This window comes from Nicotiana sylvestris, chromosome 12 (assembly GCF_000393655.2).
Source record: "Nicotiana sylvestris chromosome 12, ASM39365v2, whole genome shotgun sequence".
NCBI lineage: Eukaryota > Viridiplantae > Streptophyta > Magnoliopsida > Solanales > Solanaceae > Nicotiana > Nicotiana sylvestris.
Window position 1 is genome coordinate 65,647,590 of NC_091068.1, and position 22,742 is coordinate 65,670,331.

At 38.7% G+C, this 22,742-nt stretch overlaps 1 protein-coding gene across 1 annotated transcript; it reads left to right on the forward strand.

Annotated features, from left to right (window-relative positions):
- Positions 1-21,338: 21,338 nt before the first annotated feature.
- LOC104235410 (uncharacterized) lies at positions 21,339-22,133 on the forward strand. The gene is made up of 2 exons (XM_070163822.1): positions 21,339-21,534; positions 21,589-22,133. The coding sequence occupies exons 1-2, from the start codon at positions 21,339-21,341 to the stop codon at positions 22,131-22,133; spliced, it is 741 nt and encodes a 246-aa protein (XP_070019923.1).
- The last annotated feature ends 609 nt before the right edge of the window (positions 22,134-22,742 follow it).

Genomic DNA, 22,742 nt, shown 5'->3' on the forward strand with positions numbered 1-22,742 from the left:
CTTTACTAATCTCTTCAAAAACCTCATCTTCATCATATTCTGATTCATAATCACAATATATTTCTTGAATTATTACTTCGGAACCAGATTGATTTTTAAGACTGGGCTGAGGATTCCTCATGCATGCCATATCACTAGAGCCAGCGTAAAAAGAACTGTACAGGAAAGAAGAAAAAGAAAAGAAAACTATCAGGAATGATAATAAAAAGGAAACTGCTTTTTATTGGATGATGAAAGATAACAAGGTTTGCACACTTCAAACAAACTGTAAGATATCATGAAACACTGTGGTCATTGCTCTCATATAGGTTGCTCCAGCGTTCTTCAAACCGAATGGCATTACCCGGTAGCAATAAGTTCCCCATGGTGTGATGAATGCCGTCTTTTCTGCGTCTTCTTCATCCATTAGAATTTGATGATACCCGGCATAACAATCCACGAAAGATCCTATATCATGCTTGGCACAATTATCGATCAAAATATGGATATTGGGTAATGGGAAATTATCCTTCGGACTTGCTTTGTTGAGATTGCGGTAGTCGACGCATACTCTAATTTTGCCGTCTTTCTTTGGCACATGAACGATATTAGCTAACCAAACAGGATATCGAGTGACTCGAATGACCTTTGCTTCCAACTGTTTGGTGATTTCTTCTTTAATTCTCACACTCATATCAGGCTTGAATTTTCTCAGTCTCTGCTTGACAGGAGGCACCGTTGGATCGGTGGGAAATTTGTGAACCACTAAATCAGTGCTCAGGCCCGGCATGTCGTCATATGACCATGCAAAAACATCTTTGAATTCTATGAGTGCTTTAATTAACTCTTCTCGGATCTTTGGTTCGAGATGGACACTTATTTTAGTTTCCCGGATATTACTCGTGTCCCCTATATTGATGTCCTCGGTATCACTCAAGTTAGGTTTGATTTTTTCCTCAAAGTGAATTAACTCTTTACTAATCTCTTCAAAAACCTCATCTTCATCATATTCTGATTCATAATCACAATATATTTCTTGAATTATTACTTCGGAACCAGATTGATTTTTAAGACTGGGCTGAGGATTCCTCATGCATGCCATATCACTAGAGCCAGCGTAAAAAGAACTGTACAGGAAAGAAGAAAAAGAAAAGAAAACTATCAGGAATGATAATAAAAAGGAAACTGCTTTTTATTGGATGATGAAAGATAACAAGGTTTTGCACACTTCAAACAAACTGTAAGATAAGCTTTGGGATTACAACCCTGAAGTAACCCAAACAAACTGAAAGAAAATCAAAATAAACTACCAAGACTCCTTTCGAATTGGGAGAGGAGTGGCTTTCCAATTATTAAGCTTTGTTTCTGGCCCAACGAATTGAACTTCTGCGTTGCTACACCCTTCTCCGCTTTCCAACATATTCACATCATTAAACAATTTCTCGAATCTTTCAATTAATTCCTCCTCAGGATTGACCCGGGATTTAGGAATTGTTGTTATCGGGCGATTTTTAGCACCGGTCTTGACAAAAGACTTTGATAGAGGTGGGACTGGTTTTGGAAGATCCCATGCCTTATGTTTCAGCTTTCTGGCCTTTTTCACATCGGTGATAGTGGGTATAAATCCCAAACCAAATGTTCCCCAGTTCTCGGGGAGAGATACTGGTTGTATAATTCCTTGCAAAGATGAGCCCAGACCTTTGCCGGGTATAAAACCATTTTTTAACATTTCATAGGCTACCATGACTGATGCAGAGGTTATCTTTGGATTCGGAAGGTACTTCCCCTCTGGAATTTTCTCTACCGACACTGTATCGGACACTTGGTATACCCATGGTCCCTGGTCATTTTCTATTCCCTCGACCGGTACAATGGCACTGCTGCGAGCATTTAAACTTTCTTCCCCATGCACAACTATTTCTTGATGATCCCATTCAAACTTGACAGCCTGATGTAGTGTTGACGGGACTGCTTTAGCAGCATGGATCCATGGTCGACCCAACAACAAGTTGTAAGAAACAGTTATGTCCAACACTTGAAATTCCATTGTGAATTCAACTGGCCCTATTGTTAGTTCCAACACTATGTCGCCACATGAATCTCTGCTTCCACCGTCAAACCCCCGTACGCAAATACTATTTTTCTGGATCCTCTCCTCTTTAATTTTTAATTTGCTTAAAGTGGAGAGAGGGCAGATGTTTGCACTTGACCCATTGTCAACCAATACCCGGGTTACTACGGAGTTTTCACATTTCACGGTGAGGTAAAGAGCTCTGTTGTGCTCGGTACCTTCCACAGGCAATTCATCATCAGCAAATGTAATTCTGTTTGTCTCAAAGATTCTGTTGGCTATTCTTCCCAAATGATTTACAGAGATTTTTTCAGGAACATGAGCCTCATTCAGGATTTTCATCAAAGCCAGACGGTGCTCCTCTGAATGGATCAGTAATGACAACAATGAAATTTGAGCGGGCGTCTTCTTCAATTGATCCACAACAGAATAATCATGGAGTTTCATTTTTCTTAAAAACTCTTCCGCCTCTTCTTCCGTCACAGCTCTCTTTATTGGTGTTGGATTATTTTTAGTTTTTCTTAACTCTTCGGGCGTAAAACATCTTCCCGAACGAGTCAAGCCTTGCACCTCACACACTTCTTCCTTGACTTCTTTTCCCTTGTACATTACAGTCACCCGTTCATAGTTCCATGGGATGGCTTTGTTGTTGATGACTGGCAGCTGGGTTACAGGTGTGATAATAACCCGATCTGTACGGGCTCCTTCCACGAATACAATGGGTTTGTTAGCAACCCCTGGTACTATCACTTTCGGCCTTTCTTGTTTTGTGGCAACTTTGCTCGATGATCCCTCCTCGACTATCATAGATGGTTCATCACCATTTCTGTTCTGCTTAGGTACCGGCTTCTCCTCTGTTAACTGCTTATCTGGCTTGGCTTCATGAGACTTGATCATCATGACAGTTTGTGACGGCTTCTTTGTCTCCCCATCAGCTTGTATGATTTCTATCATATTGGCCTCTTGATGGGCTGGCATTGGATTTCTATTGATATTGGGAGCTTCGGGGGTTTGAACCTCGATTTTATTAGTATCAATCAGCTCTTGTATTGCATTTTTCAAATGCCAGCATTTCTCCGTATCATGGCCTGGTGCACCGGAGCAATACTCACAGCTAATGGTGTAATCCAGATTCTTTGGAGGAGGATTGGGTAGCTTGGATTGTATTGGTCTTAGCATGTCTAGCTGTCTCAGCCTGTGGAACAGACTAGTGTAAGACTCTCCCAATGGAGTGTAAGTTTTCTTTTTCTGTTCCCTTTCTCCCCTGAATGCTGGCCTAGGCCTGAAACCTGGTCCGGGATAGGCTCGTGGGTAAGTACTTGGTATGGCAGGAGCACGCCAATTGGCGTGAACAGGTGGCTGATTGTATGCTTGAGCATGGTTAATGGAAAAATGAGGCTCCGAAGGGTGATAGTAGTGTTGGGATGAATCGTGGTGGTAAGTTGATTGGCGAGGTCGTTGTTGATTATAGTAAGGCGGTGAACCTCTGGGTCCTGACCAAATTCCTGAATCAACTACCGCTGCTTCCTCCCTCTTCTTTCTTCCGATTCCTCCTACCCTGCCTTGAATAGCTTGAGTAGTCGCCTTAATCGCTGAATAGCTCATGATTTTATTTGTCTTGAGGCCTTCTTCCACCATACCTCCCATCTTCACCACTTCGTTGAATGATTTCCCAACAGCTGAAACCAAATGGGCATAGTAAGTTGGTTCCAAGGCTTGAAGGAAGTAGTCTACCATTTCACTCTCCTTCATAGGAGGATCTACTCTTGCTGCCTGTTCTCTCCACCGGAAACCATACTCTCTGAAACTTTCATTGTGTTTCTTCTCAAATTTTGTCAAAGATAGTCGATCTGGGATGATTTCCAGATTGTATTGGAAATGGTATGCGAATGCCTGTGCCAGGTCATCCCAGGTGTACCATCTCCCATGGTCCTGGCGTGTATACCACTCCAAAGCTGATCCGCTTAAACTTTGACTGAAGTAAGCCATCAATAATTCATCCTTTCCCCCAGCTCCTCGCATCTTGCTACAGAAACCCCTTAAGTGGGCTACTGGGTCGCCGTGCCCATTGTATAGGTCAAATTTGGGCATCTTGAAGCCAACTGGTAATTGTACATTGGGGAATAAGCACAAATCTTTGTATGCTACACTGACTTGCCCACCTAATCCTCGCATGTCTCTGAACGATTGTTCTAGACTCTTGACCTTCCTGAACATCTCTTCTTGTTCAGCATTTTTGGCTGGCTTGTCAATTTCGGTTGGGAGATCAAAACGAGGAGCAGTTGAATGGATTTCGGAGGCTTTGAGGGTGGGCTCCGGGGGGTAATATTGGTTGTCCTGGGCCTGGAATGTAGGCTCACTAGGAGATTTGTGGAATGTAGCAGGGGGAGGTGCTACGAAAACAGGAGTCATAGGTGGAGGAAAATATGGAACTGGTTTCGGAGGTGGAGACTGCGGTGTCTGAGAGGTGGTGCCTCGGTAGTGCTGGTAAATGGGGAAATTTGGGGATAATTCAGTGGTAATATTATCCTGAGTTTGGGTCATTGATGGAGCAGGGTTAGTTGGGTAAGACGGGGGTAACTGTCCTGTAGACCAGGCTTGGTACATCTCAGCCATTTGCTGCTTGAGTTTAAACATCTCTTCTTTCATTTTCCCGACATCCATCTCCTCTAGCTCCATACCTGTGTCAACATCTGGGATAGACATACTTTCGGGTATTGGTCCTTTTGATCTCGTGTGATAATGATAATATGCCAGTATACTCTTTAGAGAAACTAACTGCTTGAATTCTGGCAATGAACAAACTTGTTAGTTTTGAGAGTTTAACATATATATAATTACACGTTGAGATACAATGCTCCTAGACAAATAATACCTTTCTATTATGCATTTGCTCGGCTGCTTGTGTCGTCCCAGATTTCTTGAAAATTTAATTTTATTTATTATATATATCTTTTATTGTGGTGGTCGAATCTTATAGAGATTGCCTACGTATCATGCCCCCGCATGAATCAGACCTTGCGTAGTTCGGACATGAGGCAAACATTTTTATTCATTATACAAAGATGAACAGACATTACATTTGAAAACTTTGTAAGAAAATGGCTTGAAACACACACACTTAAATAAAAATAAAAGATACAATTCTTAACATCTCACAACGTGCCCCACTTTCCACTTGTGTTGTAAATTATTAGATTATTTGCTCAATGTGGGGCTTGACCTGGATGACCTCCCAGCGTACGATACATCCTTTCCAACTCCATTGCTAGATGACGGGCAAAAATGGGTGCATGCTCTGTAAACCTTTCATAATCCATTCCTTGGCAGTTTACGTAACTTTGAGAGGTGTAGACCGCCAGGTCGTGGATTTGTGCCCTGAAATCTTGGAGACGTTGGTCTCGGTCCTGCAATTGCTGCTGGCAAGTGGTGGCTATATCTTTAACACGGTTTTCACGATCTAGAGCTGATTCTAACAGAGCTCGGAGTCTGGCCTGCTCGAATCTTGCATGCGCTCTTTCCCTGTCGATGTCTGCTTGTTGATACTCTCTGTTACATCTTCTTGCCTCTTCTAGTTGTGCACGAAGCTGGTTTTCTGATCGTATCCAATGGTCTTTTTCCTTCTTGAATTGTGCCCTGTCTTTTTCGGATTGCCTATCTTGGCGTTCCTTATTAGACATGGCTTCTTCGTTTAATCGTTGGATCCTTTCTTTTGCTTTGCTCAACGTCCTTTCGTTTTCTGCAAGAATAGAATCATAATCTTGCATTCTTTCAAAAAGATTGGCGATGGTTTTTTGATCCTTCCAGCTCCTCTTTGGTGTTTCAGAAACTCTTTTCATTTTTTGGAATCGAGCATGAAGATTTTCATTCTCACAAGCTAGACTCTTCTTCTCGCCTTCGGCTTCTTGTGCTTGCAAATCTTTCTCCAAACTGAGGCTTCTCAGATTTTCTTTTAGGGCATGGATAGTTGCTTTGTACCCTTTTTCCTTTTCTCCCCAGATCAACCGCTCTTGGATTTTATCATTGAAGTTTTGAACATGGGGTCTTTTTGTTGGCCTTCTTAGCTCAGGCTCTGGTACATCATCCACGCGAGACCGTTTTTCAAACCACCTTGCATATCCAGGATTTATCTCACCCTTTGTAGTGTCTGGGACTTGAGTATCACTTTTCAAGTATCGACATCCATTCCACATCTGCTGAAGTAGAGCCTCGGGAATAGTGGCTTCTGGGTGTAATTCGATTACTTGCATACTCAAATCTTCATCATCAGGAACTACTTGATATCTCCCTAGTTGTCTTAGGACTCTTAGTGGCGCATACGGCTGGATGCTTCTCAATCCCAATAGTAGCAGATAACTATTTGAGGTTGACATGTGTATCACTTCCCTCATCGGGAGCCATCCCAAAGTCCATTCAATTTGATTTGCCGTTAAAGCCCTTAGATGAGATACCCATGCTTCTATCCCTTCTGGAGCCTGATAATTTTTTATTCTTTCCTCATAACTCTCGATGTAATTATCATTGTTTGGCCCATACTGTATGATCCTGGGCTGTTGTTGGAGATGTCCAATCACCCACATTTGCAACAAAATTTTGCATCCTTCGAAGACTTTTGCTCCTGATTTACATAAAGTCAAAGCCCGATAAATGTCTGATAGAATGATGTGGACAAGGGTGTGATTTTCTTTGGTGGTGATGATTTGCACAACTTTCGCAGTGCGAATATCAATTGTTCGCTCTTTGTTTGGGAAGATCATGATTCCTAGAAAAACCACCATGAAGGCAAAGCGACGGTGAATCTACCAAGTGTCTTTGTTTTGCTTGTTAGTAAGGCCTTTCTCATGAATTTCAAACCCATCTGACTTTCCGAACCTTGAATACAAAAAGTTGAAGGAACAACATCCATTGATGACATTGCTTTTCCTGATTTGACTGCTGATGTTCAGAAGACCGAAAAATCGATGTACTTAGGGGGCCTTTGTGAATATCAGGCTTTGATTTCTTAGACTTCCGTCAAAACCAGCATATCCAGCTATCTCCTCTAATGTAGGAGTAAGCTCGAAGTCAGAGAAATGAAAGACATTGTGAACAGGGTCCCAAAAAGTTACTAACGCCGCAATCAGATCATCACGGGGTTTAACTTTCATAATATCCGTGAGATTTCCCAAATGCTTGACGACCCATTTTTGACCATCTTCGCCTAAATCATACCACCACATTTGAAGCTGAAATAGAAACTCTTCTGTATTCGTGGATGGGGGGTTTTGCGTGGTGCTCATTTTGTATCTGAAATTTATTTTAATAAAGTCAAGACTCATTTTGAAAATATACACTAAAAAAAATCATTTTCAAAAACTTTTATTTATTGAATACCTTTATTTTAAGATTTAAAACTATTTTTTGAATTTTTTTTTTTTAAAACAACCCATTTTATTCCTCTCTTCTCACCATGATTTTATTTAAGCTGGTCAACAAGCATGTTCGAGGCAAATGAATGCACAAGTAGCAAGTAGGATGCATCAGGATGGTCTTTTTGTTTCGGGTTCACCTGTCCTAGACAGACCCAACCCCTGTGTTGAGTCTCCAAGGCCAAATGTACATGATGCAAATAGACGTTCCTACTAGGGATCCGGTACATGGCTGAGTTATTCTAGGTGAAAAACCTGAGGTTGATTGTTCTAAACCTGGCTTACCCAAACGGACAGTTTGAGCCGAAGCGGGGGCAACGTACCGGGAGCACGAAAGTCTACCCGGCCTAGTTACTTGTCCCAACTTCGTCTTATTTGGTATGACTTTAACAGAAAGGTGGGCCACGCGCACGTGTGCACCATAAATTTAGAAGACTCAGAAAGAAGGGGGTTTCGTAGCAGTTGTATATATTCATAATTCAAATAATATTAAAGCGGTAAAAGTGTCATTTAGCACATTGGGCATATATCATGTAAAAAAATCAGACAATAAATAAAGCCAATTATAATAGTTATTTTAAGCTTGAATTCTTTAAACCCTGAACCAGGGATTCTGGGTTTTAAAGTCCCCAGCAGAGTCGCCAGAGCTGTCGCACCTCCTTTTTACCGCGCCCGCGGGGCGCGTGGGGGAGTTTTCTCCAATTGAAGGACAGTCGAAACGGGATTTATTTAATTATTTCAGAGTCGCCACCTGGGAATTTTAAGGCGTCCCAAGTCACCAATTTTAATCCCTGAATCGAGGAGAATATGACTCTGTTTATTATTCTGCGAACCAGAAATCCTGAGTAAGGAATTCTGTTAATCCGGAAGAAGGTGTTAGGCATTTCCGAATTCCGTGGTTCTAGCACGGTCGCTTAACTGTTTTTATTATTGGCTCAATTATCTTGATTTTTACTAAATGCGTTCTTATTGCATGATTTTTACTACCGCTTTTACTTATTGTTTACAATTATATAAACGAATTACGCGTACGTATATTCGTATTATATACCTTTCATAATTACGGGGATCATGTCACGCATACGTGTACACAATATAATTGATCATATTATGTCCTTTATTACAAATTCATATGTTCGTGATTTATAATAGAATTAAAAAAAAAAACGTTACCACCCTTATATTTAAACAATGAATTGCACATCCCGGGTTATATGAAATTATTTTAACATTTTTGGAGAAATCCTTTTTATTAAATATTCGTTCAAAATTGCGCGTACGCATAATCCAAATTTGCTTTTAAAAATATAATCAGGGTACGCGAACGCATCCCTAATTGCGCAAAATATTTGTAATGGTATTATGGATTTTCCACAAATTGTTTATTATATTCATACATTTTTTTATGTGAAAATCATGAGAACTCCCATTTTAGAGGCCCTTAAATTCTTTGAAAAGAATTCACAATCTATTAAATGTTGCCCGTCGATTATAATTTCCGAGTATAAATTATATTCATTCCAAATATTCAAATTCAAAGAAAAGAATAAAAATATGATTAATACTATTTTTAACAAGTACAACATATATATATATATATGCCAAAAAATGAATTGTATATGAAACTAACAAAAATGATTTATGAAGGGAGAAGTATTTTTGAACAATTTTTACATTATTTATTTAGTGCAAATTCTATTTCTAATTACCATTGATATAAAGTGTTGCAATTTGTGCTTGTACATCTCATCTTATTTTCATATACTTTCTTTTAATCTAATAGGCCTAATTATTTTAATTAATTATGCTTATGATTGAGTTGGGATAGATATATATATAATCAAACCAATTTGATTCCCAATCTATATGAATTATTGCTAAACATTAACTTTCACATTGTATAAGTTCCTAGGCCCTTTATTATTAAGAAAGAGAACAAGTCTACCTAATTGACTTAATAAGATGATATTGCATACAACATTATTCGTCATATTTTGATGTTTGCAAACATAGCGGAATATACTAATGCCACTTTCGACTATTGATGTTAACCATAATCACTATTTACGCCATATATGGATAAAATGCAACCAATCATCATCTAACCTTAATCCGCAGCCAAATAATCGAAATACACTAACCACGCATTTTCTTGATATTCCCAGAATACTTTATACCTCCTAACAATGTCGTAAAACTTAATTAATAGCCGACTTCATGCCATATTCCCTATCTTGACAATTCAATCATAACTACACTTTAAGGAAATTCTGGAATGGATAATATTATTACAACACTTATATGAATTGCAAACAAGAATGATCAGTTGATAATTAACATGTCAAGCACACTACTATATTAAACAACATGAAACAAAATTGATTTATAATAACAAACTTAGATAAATGGAAAAATAGAATTGCAATTCAAGCTTCATTGATTCGTCATACTGAATCTCTTTCCAACATAGAATTTAAAAGATAAGTACCTGGAAATGAAGGTAGAAGAAGTAAATTTCAGCAGTTGCAGCAGTAACAAAATACTGGCAGAATATCAGTACTTCCACAGATTTGAGCAATAATAATACCCGAGAAACCCAGATGCACAGTAACAGTTTAAAGAAACTTCAGATTTTAACTGAACAATGGAATCAAATAAATCCGAACAGATTCAACGAAAGAACAATATTTCAGATTTCAGTTTCTTTTCTGTTTCAAATTCCTACTTCTGATTTTTCTGTTTCTGCTGTTGTATCTGTGTCAGATTGTGTGTGTGTGTGCGAATGTTCTCTTTTGGTTTCTTTTCTGTTTCTTCTTCCTCTTCAGATTCCAAGAGGAATCTGATTTTCTGCTTGATTCTTTTTCTTTTATCTCACTCTAGGTCTAAAATTTCTCTCAAAATCTGATCTAAAAATCTGGTCTGAAAACTGATTTCTCTTTCTCAATTCCCTCTTAAAATCTCATCAAAATCTCACTTTTCCCTGTTCTGATCTTCAAAATCTGACCTTTTTTCTAATCTCTCCTTATTTTTTCTTCTTTAAAATCTGACCCCTTAAAATCTATTGGCTTCCTGTATTTATACAGGTCTGTCCCTTTCTTTTTAAGTGCTGGCTGGACCCTTTTCTTCTTTTAAAATCAGAAAGTTCCATTAAAAACTGCTTTTGAATACTTTAAATGATCTTATCCTGATTTTAAGCAGCCCTATTACCCTTTGTTCCCCATTATTATCTTAAACTATAGCCACTAACATTTCATTATAATATACTAGCACTAACACACTGTTTTTGCTGTTTCATTCCAAGAAATACCCTTGACCTACTGTAATTACTGCTTTCAAACTTAAAATCAGAATCTACCAATACAGATTTTAAGATCTGTTTAAGCAGCTATAACCAATCCTAGGATTAACCTCCTAATACAATTGTATTTAACCAACTTTTGTAAACTTGAATTCAAAACTAACATCACAACACTATTATACTGAATTCAGCCTAATAATTCAACTGCATTTCAACATTGGACTAAAATCAAACAAACACAGGAGCATTGTCAATATACTGACAATGCCCTGTTCAGAAAATAATATATACACAACATTCATTTGAATTTGCAAACAAACATGATTTAATTGACGAGTATTAATCAGTTGACTATTTACAACATTTGTCCATAATCAGTCTAAAAAAATAGAAACAAACTGTTTCAATCAGCATTATCATAAATGAGAATTCATAATATAACTAATTGACGAACTTAATCGAGTCGATTACTCACATTGTAAATAATCACAACCAACAGAAACAGTTTCATATTTTGATCATATAGACGGGTATGAGACAAAAATGACATAATTAAATCAAACAAAAATATGAAAAATTAACAGGCTATTAAAACAAACAAAAATACACGTAGAATACACAAAAGAAATAGAAAAATACCTCTGAACCTTCAAATTTATTCAAACTAGAACTCCACTTGGATTCGGATTTTGTTTGAAATCAAACAGACATTAGTCGAAGTATTTTCAACTGAAAATACTTTGACTAAGGTCGAGTAAACCTCAATCCTTCATTTGTATTGAAAAAGATTCCAATCTTGGAAAATTTAGGGTTTCAGATCTTGGATTTTAAATCCGAACACTTCTGGGTAGATTCGAGGGAAACCAAAGATGGCACAAGGGTGAGGGAAGCCTAAAGGTCATTTGGTGTTAATTTGGGAGGAATATGAGTAGGGTTAGGTTTCATTCGAATCTTCAAAAGAAGATTCGAAGAGTTCTGAGGGGATTCGAACCAAACCAACACTAGATCCATAACGAGGTAGGCTAGGGGATGTTATGGTGTTAACTGAGGGCTGTTTGGTTTAGATCCAAGCTTGGCTCGAATCTTCAAATGATGATTCGAGAACCTTCAGGAAGATTCGAGCCAAGAGGCTAACATATTCGGATAGAGGGTGTTCAGGGGGTTCTGGGGTGTTAAGGTGGTGACCGGCGACGTTGATGCCGCGGGGTTTCAGGCGGTGGGGAATAAGGGCGGCTAGGGTTAGGGGTTTGGTTTGAGGAAGATGATGATGAACAGTAGAGAGGGGGGGTGTTAAGTTAGGGGGCCGGGGTAGGGGTTTGGACTTATATAGGGATGGGGTGGATTGATCTCATCCGTTGGATCAATTAAGATGCACGGTTGAGATCAATCCACTTAACCAAACGACATCGTTTGGTTTAAGTTGGGAAAGGGGTCAACCCGGGGTTGAAATGGATCGGGTTTGGGTGAGTTTTTAAGACCGTGGGATCAAGATGGATGAACGGTTCAGATCTAATTGCCCTAAACGTCGTCGTTTCATTTATGCAGGGGCTGAACTGGACCGTTCAATTGCAATGAATCAACGGCCCAGATTAAAAATCCAGAAGCGACGTCGTTTGAGTCCTGTATGGGACTGGTTGACATGGACCGGGTCCTTTGAGTATTTGGGCCTGATTTTTGTTTAAAAATTCTTGGCCCAGGTCCGTTTCTATCATTCCCCATTCTTTCATTTTCTAATTAAATTCCTAATTAAAATTATAAAAAATAAAATTACCCTTTCAAAGATAAATTACCTATTAATACATAGACAACACATTAATCACACATTGAAATATTAAAACTAGAACAGACACATATTTTTGTGATTTTATTTTTTTTGATTCAATTATTAAATGCATAATTAAATCCTAGATATGCATGCAACATATAGTTTTATTTTTATTTTCATTTTGTTATGAAAAAGTAAGCATTTACGGATAAACACCATGCAAATTCAAAAATTACACAGTAAAAGAAATTTATTTTATTTTTGATTTATTTTGGAGTAGTTTTCGTAAGGCAAAAATCACGTGCTCACAATTCTAAACCTGTTCCAGGACGAACATTTGTTTAAGAGGTAGAGAATGTAACGAACTGACCTGCCGTTTTTCTTTCTAGATCCATGTTCCCCTACTTAAGACTTTCCGTGTGTGCTTTTACTGTTTTATGATTTGTGGGGATGGCTGGTTTTGTTTGGTTTTGGAAGGGGTCGGATTGAATTTGAAACACTTAGTTCCATAATACTGGTTAAAGGTTGCCAAGTTTGACTTGAGTCGACGCTTTGAATAAACGATCTCAGAATCAGGATTTGAATGTTCTAATAGGTTCGTATGATGATTTGTACTTGGCATTCTGTTCGGATCGAGTTTCAGGTGGACTGGGAGTATTTCGGCGCTTATTAATGAAAGTTAGCGTCTTGAAGGTTTTAGAACTTTTTTAGTTTGATTTGAAGTGGACTTTGGTGCTATCGATGTCCATTTGGGATTCTGAGTCTTGGAATAAGTTCGTATAATGAATTGTGACTTGTGTACAAATTACAAAATTTCGGTTCATTTTGATAGTTTAGGCTTGAATCGGACGATTGGTTTGAAGTTTAAAGTTTATGAACGTAAGAGTTGATCTTGAGGTGCGATTTGTAGTCTTGAAGCTATTTTGTGTGGTTTGAAGTCTCGAGTAGGATTGTATCGTGTTTTATGACTTGTCGGTATGTTTGAAGTCTCTTGGCTTGGTCGATCTTTGGGAGCTCTTTTGAGGGGATTTTCATCAAGCATCATAAGGTAAGTGAATTCCACCCATTTTTGAGTTAAATACATGGATTATGGGTAGATTTTAACATAGAAATTTGTGAAATTATGGGATTTTATTAGGAAACCTAGGGTTTAGTAAAAATAGGATTTTACCACGAAATTGACTATAGAATTGGAAATAAATTATATATTTGAGTTTGTAATATCATGGGTAACATTTATCTTAAAAATATTCTAGAATTGGAGCATGTGAACCCGGAGCTGACTTTTGTTGACTTCCTGAGTTGGATTGAAAAATTACTCTAATAGTTAAATTATGATCTTTTGAGCATATATTATTTAGTGTGTATGACCTTTGACGAGTTTCGAATTATGCGACGTCAATTTGAGGCTACTAGTTAGATTTAAGGGCCGAGTTGTGAGCTTGGAAGCGAGGTAAGTCTCTTGCCTAATATGGTAAGATAGAATTATCCATGTAGGTGTACTAATTGTTGTATGCTACTTAAAGTGGGTGTTACGTACGCATGAGGTGACGAGAGCCCGTATGTAGCTAGATTTATTTTTTTGTCCGAGTAGACATAGATACACATCATGATTTAAATGTGCTATTTGGATTTATCTTGTTTGTTTGATTCATTCAATTTATGACTGAGATTGAGACTAGAATAAAAATATTGGTCGAGTCTCTTACTTTGGAAATTGTGAAATATTTGATGAACAGCAGTTCTGTATCTTCTTGACTCGCATGTATTTTCGCGAGTGAGAGAGTTCCTTTATTCTTATGTGATCGGTTTGTTCGCATCAGCAATATTGCAAATTATTCTTATGTGATCGGGTTGTTCGCCTCGACAGTATTGTGAGTTATTCTTATGGGATCGATCCTTTCACCTTGGCGGTAATGTGTAACACTATTCTTATAGAATTAGGTTGTTCACTTCGGCAGCCTCGTGCGTAATAGTTGAGATTTGATTTGGTAATGGTATCAATTGACCTTGTGCCTTCAAGGAAATTTGAGGTATTTGGTGATTTCATAATAATTCTTGTCCGGAAGTTTTATTATTGTTATGTACCTACATCATTTCTACTTGTTGAGTTTCATACTTGTCTAATTTATGTACTTTATTAGTTTGACCACTAGTAAGTGTCAAGTTGACCTCTCATCACTACTTCTTTGAGGCCAGAGTAGATACTTACTAGATATGCGCCGATTTACGTATTAATACTATTCTTCTGCACTGATTGTGCAGGTACTAAGACAGGTACTTCCGGTAGTCACACGGTCGCGTAGATGCATTACACGAAGACTTAGTGGTGAGTTGCCTTTCATGCTTCGATCTGCAACATGCGGAGTCTCCCTCTATCATATTTATTATTTCTGTCTATTCCATTTCAAATAGTAGTTGTAGTGGCTTTGTATATTCTAGGAGATTGCTCATGTACTTATGACACCGGATTTTGGGGGTTTCTAGTGGATGTTCATAGTTGTACTTATTACTATTATCACTTCGTTTTATATACTATTCATACTCAGTATTTTGGTAAATAAATACGTATGCTTCCATGAGTTTTGGATTTAATTCTAATTATTTAATAAAATTTCTGATTTTAAAAGCTAAAAGGGGTAATTAAGTTGGAGTTACACCCATTGTCTTGCATAACAATATTGTTAGACGCCATCACGACCTATTATGGGATTTGAGTCATGACATATTAATTTGTAATCTTGCAAAAGTTGTAACAACATACTATTACGTATACGTTAAGTTATATTGATAGTATAAAAAATTTCTTATATTATTTGTCTATCTAACTTAAAATCTAATAGCATGAACTATCAAATATTTGTGATTCCTGAATTACTACGTTCACATAATGCACCTAAAGTGAATGTGCAAGGACGACTCGACATAATTGGGGGCCTAAAGCATAACTGAAATTAGAGGCACAAATTTTTTATAATCAATTTTTTTGTACTTATTTTTCAATTGATAATATAGCTAACCGATTTAGTGTAACAACCTGACCGGTCATTTTGAGCTTGATAATGTTGTTCGGCGGTTGGATACATTGAGTAGATTCATTTTATGTATTATTACTTGCACATGTAGCTGGTTACTGTTATCGAGAAGTTCGATGCTGATTTGGAAGAATAATTCTCAATTCGAAAGCTTCAAATTGGAAGAGTTGATGAAGGTTTGACTTTTGAGTAAACGACCTCGGGATAGGGATTTAAAGGTTCCTATAGGTTTGTAAGATTATTTCAGACTTGGGCGTATGTTCGAGTTAAGTATCGGATGGTTCGAGAGCATTTCAGCGCTTAATATCGGAAGTTTGCATTTTGAAGGTTTTGAATTTGCTAAGTTTGAGTTCAAGTGGACTATGATGTTATAGGGCTTCAGGTGGTGTTGTAGGACCTTGGATAGGTTCAATTAGTTGACTGGAACTGGTGGGTGAAGTTTGATCGTGATTCGCAGTGTCTAAGTGTGATTCGGACGCGTTTGACGAAGTTTGGTTGCTTGAAAGTTTAAAAAGGATTTTTGGTCATCAATTCGTGGTTTTGATGTTATTCGTATCATTTTGAGCCCTTGGATAAGTTTGGATAAGGTATGGAGACATGTTGGTGTGATTATACAGGGTCCAGGAGGCCTCGAGTGTGTTTCAGGATAGTTTCGGACCAATTCTCTTTGTTTGGTTGCTGCTAATTTCTTGTGTCAGGTGTGCTTCGTGCTTGCGTAAGTGGCATCGCGGTCGTGAAGGGTTGTTGGAGCTAGTGAAGACTTTTTTCTTCGTGATTGCATAAAGGGTGTCGTGATCAAGGTGGGTGGTAAGGTTCTTCTATGCGTTTGTATGGAAGGAGTCGCGAACATGATGGGTTACTGAGACTGGCCTAGTTTTGGGAGAGTTCTTCTATGCGATCGCGAAAGAGATGTCGCGATCACGGAACAAGAAATTACTGAGGCTGGAAGTTTGGCCTTCACGCTTGCAGAGCTGGGCTCGCGTTCGCATAGGTTTGGCAGATTGTGCAACGCGATCGCGAGAGGACCTCACATTCGCGAAGAAAGAGTTCTAGGCAAGGCTGGTTTGGCCTTCACGATCGCAAGGAAACTTTCACGATCGCGAAGAACGACAACCAGGCAGTGTATAAGATTTCAAATCGGTACTTGGCCCATTTTTATCTCATTTGTTCCATTAGGGCTGATTTTGGGGCGATTTTGAAGGGCCATTTTTATAATCTATCATGAGGTAAGTAATCCCACTTGTTGTGAGTTAAATATATGGACTATATATGGATTTTACATGGAAGTTGGTAGAAATTGTCGGATTTTGAAAGAAAACATAGAAATGATATTTTTGAGTTTTGACCACAAAATTAGACATGGAATTGGAAAAAAATTATATATTTGTTCGTGGTGCTATGGGTAATATTTATCTTCGAGAATTTTCATAATTTGATCACGTGGGGTTGATTTTGTTGACTTTTTATGTGGAGTTAGGAATTTGTTTCTAACTGTTAAATTACGAGCCTTAGAGTATAATTATATTGCTTTGCGCGTTCTTTGACTAGTTTCAGGTCATTTAGCATTGGTTGGAGACGTTAGAGAGGCATTGGAACCGGTAATCTAATTTTGGAGCAAGGTAAGTCTCCCGTCTAATCTTGTGTGGGGGAATTTCCCTTGTAGGCGATATATGTGCTATGTATTATGGGAGCTATACACGTATAAGGTGATGAGTATCCGTGCGTATGCTTGAACTCTTGATTATGTCCGGGTAGACTTAGACTTACGCCATGCTTTAAATTATATTATTTGAGTTATTCTTGCGTGCTTAAATGCTTTAATTTACACTTTAGCCGGAGACTAGAATTGAGTAATTTATTGGGCTTGCTATCTTTGATACTTGATGAGTTACTCGATTTGTCATGGAAAATATACTTCCTTTTACGGATTTCTCCCGTGTTGTACGAATTTGTCCGAAAGTCTCCTAAATTTCATAATTCACACATATATTTGTAGCAGTATTATATATTCTAGTAGATGCTTATGCACTTGTGACACCGGGTTTTGGAAATTTAGATTTTGGCTCTTTATTTTATTTTGCTATGATTTCCTGGTTTATATTTTGGCCTTATTCGAGCATTTAAAATAATAACATCTATATTTTCTATAATAACGAAAAATTTCCACTTCGTATTTCTTTAATTGTTTCGAAATGCATTTTGGATTAACCATTGATGTGTTGATTTATAGTTGGCTTGCCTCACAGTAGAGTTGGGCGTCATCACAGCCTACAATGGGTTTTGGGTCGTGACACCTTGGCATCAGAACTAGGTTCACTTTCACGAGTCATGAGCAAGTCTAGTAGAGTCTTGCAAATCGATACTGAGACGTCTGTACTTATATTCAAGATGCTACAAGGCTGTTAGGAGAACCTCCATTTCTAGATTCCCTGTCGTGTGATTTTATTTTGTTAAAGCTTATGTTTTTAGTTCCTTCCTACTCATTCGAACACGATGTTGAGCACTTGATATCAGTTGGGCATCGAGGAGTTGTGGTGGTGCTACAGGTGTGGTGCAGGATGTTTTTCCTTGCATTATGAGGGTAGACTACTATCATTACCTCGTGGAAGGGTGTTCGATCACTCCAGCCAGTGTTGGTGTTGCCCATGGTTTCGGGACTATACGTAGTGCATTGTGACATTTCTCCCATTGTTATTGCACAGTGTTGGTCTGAATGGTAGGGTGCTTAATTTTGTGTTACGGCAGTGAATGATTTAGGAAGAGGATTATTCGGTTTGTGATTGGAAATTCATTATTTAATTCCAGCACATGAGTTGCAATTGGACTATGGATGTCATGGCTTTGCTTGACGGAGTAACAAGACTTTATGTCTCCAGAATTGGTGTAATTCTAGTTTATGTTGTAGTGGCATCATCCTTATTTGAATGCATTAAGACTCGTCAGTATGATGGCCCTCCATTTGTTTGCCATTGGGAATAGTGTTGCGAAGTGGTACCTAAGAAGCGGTTATCAGAGATGATAGTGTATTACAACTTCAGGGTCAGATCGGTGTTTTCAGTGTTGGGCTCAAGGAGATGGTCCTTAAGGAGGTTTAGAGTTGATGGCAATCTAACTGTTCGGGTGTGATGTGCCGGAGAATTTCGGCACATTTCAATACTAATTGCTTAGATTTTAGCTTGTTTTAATGCAATTATCTCCGTTACTTATGTAGTTTTGTTATTTCTATAGTACATAAGGACTGAGAACCCAAGAACATGGAAATGGAAGCAAAAAGAGCAAAATGTAGCAAAAATGCTGGTCTGCGATACACTATGTGATCGCAGATCAGACATGCGAGCCGCAGAATGCACGTCAAATCGCAGACAAAAGCAGAGATTTGGGTTAAATCTCAAGTCAAGAATGCGGTCCATTATGCGACCGCAGAACCAACATGTGAGCCGCAGAGTGAACCGCAAATCAACCATGAAGGTCACTGAAGGACGAAGATGCGATGCAAAATGCGATCGCATTTCTGCAAAGCGATCCGCATAATTGGAATGCAAAGAAGACCTGTAAACTAGGGTTCCAGTCTGCGATGAGGATGTTCAAGATGCGGACCGCATACGTGCTCTGCGACAAGAATGCGATCGCATATCAGACCTGAAAGGGCATTTTTGTCTGTTTTCTGTCCCGATTTTGAGTCCACTATAAATAGTTTTATGATGTCTTTGTTGGCTCATCTTGTCTAGTCTTTGAACCACATTCCAAGACATTAATATTCCTCACTTTTGGAAGCTTTTGGGTGAAGATTCTCTACTTTGTAAGCTTTTATGACATTAAATACTCTTTGGTTTTTGTATTGTAGTATGAGTAGCTAACTTTAAATACTAAGGTTGTGGACCCTAAATGGGTGTTATGCTAATGGGTGTTTAACATTGAATATATATATAATGGTTGGTTGATATTTATTTACTTCTCATTCTTCATTTATTGTTGGTGGTTGCAAACATTAACAAGTGCCATTAAATTCTTGCTTTGCTTGGGAAAGTGGGTTAGAATTTGGTAGAAGTAAATATCAATGACTCAAGGCTTTAAACCTTATTTAATAGAATCGCTTAGGAATAAGTGGGTTTTACTTGGCATATATTGATGGTTCTAAATTGCAACTCTTTTATATTTGGGAAAATTATAAAGAGGAAATACTACTCAACTATTGGGAAATATTGGGTAGTCACTAAGACATCATTTGCATATCAAAAGAACCTTCCATTAGAAATATATCATATTAACACCGATAAGCATTACACTCCATTACAGGGGACACAACCTTGGTTTCTTTAATCCAATTAATTACTCTATAAATATTCCAATTAGTTGATACTCCAAACAAACTCAATTCATACTCTTGTTACTATAAAACCATTCTCTTGTTATTGTTAACTGAATAGAGATACGACTTTAGTCGAGCAACACACTATAAGAGTAACCTTTTCACACCTATTCCCTGTGGGATTCGACCCCAACCTTGTTGGGTTATTATATTTTACACCGACCGCCTTACACTATTTATTAAAGTGTAATTTGAGCGTATCAAATTTTGGCGCCGTTGCCGGGGAATACAGTTTTGAAATTACTATTTAGTGTGTACTTTACTTAACGTCTATTTCTATTCCATCACACTTTGCTTGCTTTGCTTGGTGTTGATAGGAAAACATGTCTGAATATGGCGAAGATGCGGAGACAGAAATGGGAGAGAATCCTTTCGCAGACATCGAGGAGTACATTAAGGATACTAACGCCATTGTACCGTCAGCTGTTGGAGCTGCAACATTTAAAGTGGAACACGGTCTAATTTCGATGCTCAAGGCAGAAGGATTTTTCAGAAACTCCACAGATGATGATCCAACACAACACCTTAGGAATTTCTTGGGTGTGTGTGCAATGCACAAACAAAACAATGTCTCTGACGATGCCCTGAGGTTGAGATGCTTCAAGTATTCTCTAGCTGGGGATGCGAGGAAATGGCTCCAGAATCTGCCACCCAACTCTATCCATTCTTGGCCCGAACTTGTCCGGGCGTTTTTGTCCAAGTGGTTCCCACAGAGCAAAAAGTCTGAGTTGCGGGATAAGATTTTCTTCTTCAAGCAGATACAGGGAGAGCAGTTGCATGAGGCATGGGATCGCTTCAAATTATACTTGGTGAGGTCTCCAAACCATGGTTTTCCGAATTCCATGTTGTTGGAAAAATTTTATATGGGTTTTGATCCCATGAACCAAGCCATCGCCAAGAATGCAGCTGACAGATCTTTCATGGACAAATCATTTGCAAGAGTGACACAAATCCTGGACAAAATGGCAAAGCACAACCAAGCATGGCATTCAGAGGATACTACCGGAGGAATCTCATATGGCTCTCCTTCCTTGAGTAACTTAATCAAGGAAAATCAAGAGAGGGATCAAGTGATTGCCGGGCTTCATCTTAGATGAAAATTTTGAGGAAGCAAATTATATCAACAACCCACAAGGAGGGTATCAAAAGCAACCCTACCATGGTCAAGGGCAACAAAGCCAGTGGAGTCCAAACCCGCAAGGGCAAGGCAACCAACAATGGAGAAATGATCAAGGTAACTCGCATCAAGGAAATTGGAACAACAACAACAACTTTGCAAACCGGATCTCCAACCCATATGTTCCCCCAAAAGGTCATTATGCAAATCAAGGGTCGTCAAGTGAGTCAAAGTTAGAAAGCATGCTTGAAAGAGTATTGCAAAACCAAGAAACGTCTGACGCGTCCATGAGAAATATGACCGAAGTTGTTGGCTCTCACACCACATCTATCCAAAAGTTAGAGATTCAAATGAGAGACCTTTCAAGAGAGCAAAACCCAAAGCAAAAAGGGCAACTTCCTAGTAATACCATTGCGAACCCGAAGAGTGGTGGAAGTGGCTCAACTTCTCACGTCATGGCAATAACTACTAGAAGTGGGAAGGTTTTACAAGGTGACATTGATCTAGAGGTTGTTAGGAAATAAGCCGAACAAGAAATTGAAGCAGAAGAGCAAGGGGTGGTTGAAGTTAAAAGGGTGCCGGAAAAAGAGAAGGTGCAAGAAGTGAACCAAGAAGGGGTGAAGGAAAAGGAGAAGGAGACATCAAAAGCTCCACCTCCTATTCCTAGACCTCCTCCGCCTTTTCCTAAAAGACTTATTAGAAGGGTTGATGATAGCAAGCTTAAGAAATTCTATGATATTCTAAAGATATTGTCGGTGAACATTCCATTCTTGGAGGCTTTTCAAGAAATGTCGGGGTTTGCCAATTATTTGAAGGATTTTATCACCAAGAAGAGGACCACAAATAATGAGGTGGTAAACATGACTCACCGGGTTAGCTCTATTATTGCCACAAGCACTGTCCAAAAGAAAGAGGACCCGGGAGCATTTACTATTCCATGCACTATCGGGGAGCGTGACTTTGCAAAAGCCCTTTGTGACAATGGGGATAGCATCAACTTGATGCCACTTGCCATCTACAAGCAAGCGGGATTAGGGATGCCGAGGCCAACAAGCATGAGGTTACAAATGGCCGATCGATCTATTAAGTGACTGGTAGGAATTGTTGATGATGTGATTGTGAAAGTTGGAAAATTCCATTTGCCCGCCGACTTTGTATTCTTGATTGTGCTATTGATAAAAAGATCCCTATCATATTGGGGAGACCATTCCTATCCACGGGAAGAGCACTCATGGATTCTGAGCGAAATGAAATTAAGTTCCGGGTGAATGATGAAGAAGTCATATTTCAAGCGAGCAAGGGTATGAAATTACCCCATGAGTATGAGAGCATTTCAGTGATAGATGTGGTTGTTGAGGTTGAAGATGTCGTCGAATTGAAAATGGAAGAACAATGCCTTGGTGAGGCATTGGCGGCTATCTTGGTTAACTTTTATGGTGAGGACATGGATGGGTACATGGAGTCGGTAAATGCATTGGAGGGTCTTGGATCCTATACTTACACTCTGGCAAAGCTTTCTCTTGACTTGGAGAATAGGGCCACACCTCCCGCCAAGCCATCAATCATTGAGCCACCACAATTAGAGCTCAAGCCTCTCCCACCGCACTTAAGGTATAAATTTCTTGGCTCTAATGATACTTTACCCGTAATCGTTTCATCTTTGCTAAATGATGTGCAGGTAAACCAATTGTTGGAAGTCT